At 37.7% G+C, this 3943-nt stretch overlaps 1 protein-coding gene across 1 annotated transcript; it reads left to right on the top strand.

Annotated features, from left to right (window-relative positions):
• The first annotated feature begins 1493 nt into the window (after window positions 1–1493).
• Window positions 1494–2403, top strand: LOC137286841 (olfactory receptor 3A3-like). The gene is given in 3 exon segments (XM_067818852.1): window positions 1494–1761; window positions 1764–1908; window positions 1950–2403. Coding segments are annotated over 3 exon segments (867 nt in total).
• Window positions 2404–3943: the final 1540 nt, after the last annotated feature.

Below are 3943 nucleotides of genomic sequence, written 5' to 3'. Positions count from 1 at the left end.
GTGTTGAGTATTCCATCACAAGGGATCAATATTTTAATTCACATACTATGAAGGATCTTTTTAACAGTGTTAGTCCTCATTTAATTATTGCATTTTTAAAGGAATTAAATTTGTTAACCGAACTGTAAATAGATAAATATTTTAAAATTGGAAGATTAAATTAGTAACTCAAATCGTTAGTGGCTGTACCCTCAAAGGGGGTTGAAGTACCGTAAAATAATTGTCCCCCTGAGAGGGTACGTAAGTCCAAAAACATTTGACGTAAATTTCAGTTTTCCAGCTTTTTAATCGTAGAATAAGTGTGTTTTTACTTTATGGCTAGATTTGTCTAAATTGCTAACAGCTGAGGGGATGATGTAAATCCAGCTAGGGTCCATGCAGGAAGCAAATGTACTGTAAGTCCCCGTGGTCCTTAGTATGGTGATCTACCTTCAGTTGTTGGCAACCTATAGCTCATTTTTATATTGTACTGTCCTCTATAGATACATTGTTTTAGGTCTATTCACTAGTTTTATATTCTATTCTGTGATATTCTAGTCAGTTTTACTGTCCTTCGTTGACAGGGTTTTACAATGTCCGTGCTAGTGATTCATTTGTATTTTTATAATTCATCGTTCTCGTCACGATATGGCTGCAATACTGCCGATGTGACGTTAAATACTAACTCACTCACACTCATTACATTGAAGATACACGTTTTCATACCCAGAGAATTAGTGTTAATGTTTCATACAGTATTGTGCAATCACAGTATCTAACATTGAATATATAAATTATGCTCACCAAAATACCCTAAAAACCAAATATTCTTTCTATACTGATAATATTTCCTTTTTGGGGTTTGGCGCGTCCTCCTTTTTATAAGCGCTTATTTAAGTCAAACAAGTTTCTTACATCGCGGTATTAAAGATAAAAGTAAGAAAAGGAAATATAAAATTCTAAACTTAGAAATTCAGAAAAATGGCAAACACGGGGGGGGGGGGGGGCGTGTAAATATGATGAGCACGCGCTGCTAGAATTTTGAAAACACATTGCTCCATAATAGTGGGTCAGGTAGAGGTCACACACACATATCATGGATAGGCATCAGCAACCAAGAGACAGAATTGTGTTACTTTTCCTCTAAAAAGGGGAAAGCTAATGTAATGTTCACAGGATACAGGTGAAAAGTACCTACTCCAACAAACTCCAGATTGACTTAATGACACACAGGAATAGAAAATTTCAAACTGAGCCTGCTTTTGCAGTATTCAATCCTGTTTGCAACCAACATTTATCACACGTTCCTATTTAGACACATATAGCGATACACGGCATAGGGATGGTCTTTAGGGATGTGCAGCTGAACGAACTTGGTACAGAAAGTATTACCATTTATTGGGTGTGCAATTTATTTGCCATCTACTTAAGCATATTATGCATTTCTTTCCCAAAAGGGAACACCAACACTAAGTATATATTTTGCGTGGAGATGACAACTCATGGACATCATCATGGATTTTGTACACATCGTGATCCTGTTATCTACTGGAATAGTGTTGTGTTTGCTGGGCATTACTGGGAACTCAGTAAGCGTATGTGTTCTCTCCAAACTGAATTCAAAGCCATTACGACTGCTGAGGTACCTCAGTGTTGTGGATATAGGACTGTTAGTGGTCATCTGTTTCGCGCTGATAATGACTGTCCTTGGAATGAAGCGACAGGGGTTTCATACTTTGCAGATGTTCCTTTGTCTAGCACCATTATTTTTACGCTTCAACTTGGAGGATACCTGACTGTATTGATAGCATCTATGAGATGTCTGGCCATGGCAGTTACATTCTCCACTTGAATGCGTGATTCTGTTCAAAAGTTGCTCGTAGCTATTGCAGTGTTTTCTCTGTTATTCAACGTACCCGTCTTTCTCCTGTGGATATTTATCTTTTCGGATTCATTCTCCTTTGTGCTAGTGTCCAGGTGGTTGTTAGATTTCACGCCACGTACCTTAGTCTGGTATTTTCATGCATTCTCCCTATACTCATCATCGTCATCTGCAACGTCATCGTCGTGGTTTCCAGATGCAGAATGAGATCGTTAACACGTCACAATGACGGATCCCATGACACACGACACAGTCGGTGCACATTGCAGCTGACATGCCCTTTTCTCGCAATAACTGCAATGTTTATTGCCACTAGCGGAGCCTCGGGCGTTTACAAATTTGTTGCTTTAACATCTGACATTTCCTCTAAAGTATCTCTCCATGTTGTTTGATTTTCAGTTTTGATGACAATCATAAACAGTGCTATTAACTTCATCTTGTACTGCTTGATCGGTAGTGAATTCAGAACCACCTTAATATCTCTGTGCAAGAAGAAGCATTGTTTGAACACAAGAAGAAACAGGCATATGTCATCAGTGTAGAACTTTCACGAGCAATCACAGCTATGACAAGAGATCACTGACTCTCATGGTATTATTCGGATGCCATTTCTGCTATAAACGATAATCAGAGGAAACATCTTACGGTCACCACTGACTTGGTGTCTTTTTGTGATATTTGACCAACCCACAGATTTCAAGATTGATAGATTTGCCACAAACACTGCTACACGTCACCTTCCAGTGCAATACCCATGTCTTTATGTAATTACAAGGTGCAAGTTAGTTCGTGTTAGATAGATGTGACCAACACTATGTGACAGTTCCCAGCTTACGTTTCAGTGAAGATATATGACTTTAAAGGTCAGGAAACTTATCTTTTCCTTTAACATTCCTCTTCCTGGTATATTTTTATTTGTGTAGGAATTATTTAACATCTGAAAGTTTCAAGGAATGTTCAGATCACATTAACGATGTACATGCACAGAGTGAATTTTACGAATCGGGATACACAAAACCTGGTTGTACGTTGAAAGTAAAAAGACGGGTTACAGTTGAACGGATGTACTGTTCATTTGAAATTTTAAACTTTGTGAGTTCCTTCCCCATCAAAAATGTGACGTTAAATTATAACTCACTCACTCACTCACTCACTCACTCACTCACTCACTCACTCAGGTCACATTAACGATGTACATGCACAGAGTGAATTTTACGAATTTTACCAACCTTGGTTGTCCGTTGAAAGTAAAAAGAAGGATTACAGTTGAACAGATGTACAGTTCATTTGAAATTTTAAGCACTGTGAGTTCCTTGCTATTGTCATGCATATACTACCCAGAATTAGTGGAGAATGGAGCATGTTCCAGTTTTATCTCATCACATTATATCAAGACGATTCGTCAATGCCTTTTTAGGCGTGACCTACCACGACATCTTCCCCATCAAACATCCATGTGAGGTCACGGGCTACTGCAATTTGTTTGAGAGTTTTCCTTGGTGTTGAAATGTTCAGTTTATGTAGGAAACATTAGCAAGGATAGATATAGCCTATTTTTTCGTTAACTATGCGCCATTACCCAACTTATATATTCTATTTTGATACTCTCGTGCAGTTTAAGTCTTTGTAACAGATGAAGAAGTGACAAAGGAATAACCTGTGAATATTGGATCTTCATACGTCATGCAAAACTGAACAGTAAAACAACACATACTACTTTTTAGAGTTGTTTCGCCAAATTTAATGGTTCTTCATTTTCCACCTTATCCCTGTATACATGAGAAAGTAACTGAGTGAGTGAGTTCATATCTAACGTCACATCGGCAATATTTCGTGACGAGAACATTTAACACTGAAATGGAATGTATGTACTTGTCGACAATGAACAGTAAAAATACTAGAACATCACAGCTATAAATATGAAATTAGCATGAAAAACTATAACATTGTAATTACAGAAGACAATACATTATAAAACACGGGCTATAGATCGACAAAATAAGTGTTCCATCTCCAGTGCACAATGGTCGATTTTGCTGTAAAAGCAGCACTCGACAAATCTGTGGCACTAATATTTATCCC

The sequence above is a fragment of the Haliotis asinina genome, chromosome 6 (genome assembly GCF_037392515.1).
Source record: "Haliotis asinina isolate JCU_RB_2024 chromosome 6, JCU_Hal_asi_v2, whole genome shotgun sequence".
In the NCBI taxonomy this organism is placed as follows: Eukaryota; Metazoa; Mollusca; class Gastropoda; order Lepetellida; family Haliotidae; genus Haliotis; species Haliotis asinina.
Note: the sequence above shows the minus strand (reverse complement) of the source record. Positions and strands in the feature narration are given on the sequence as shown.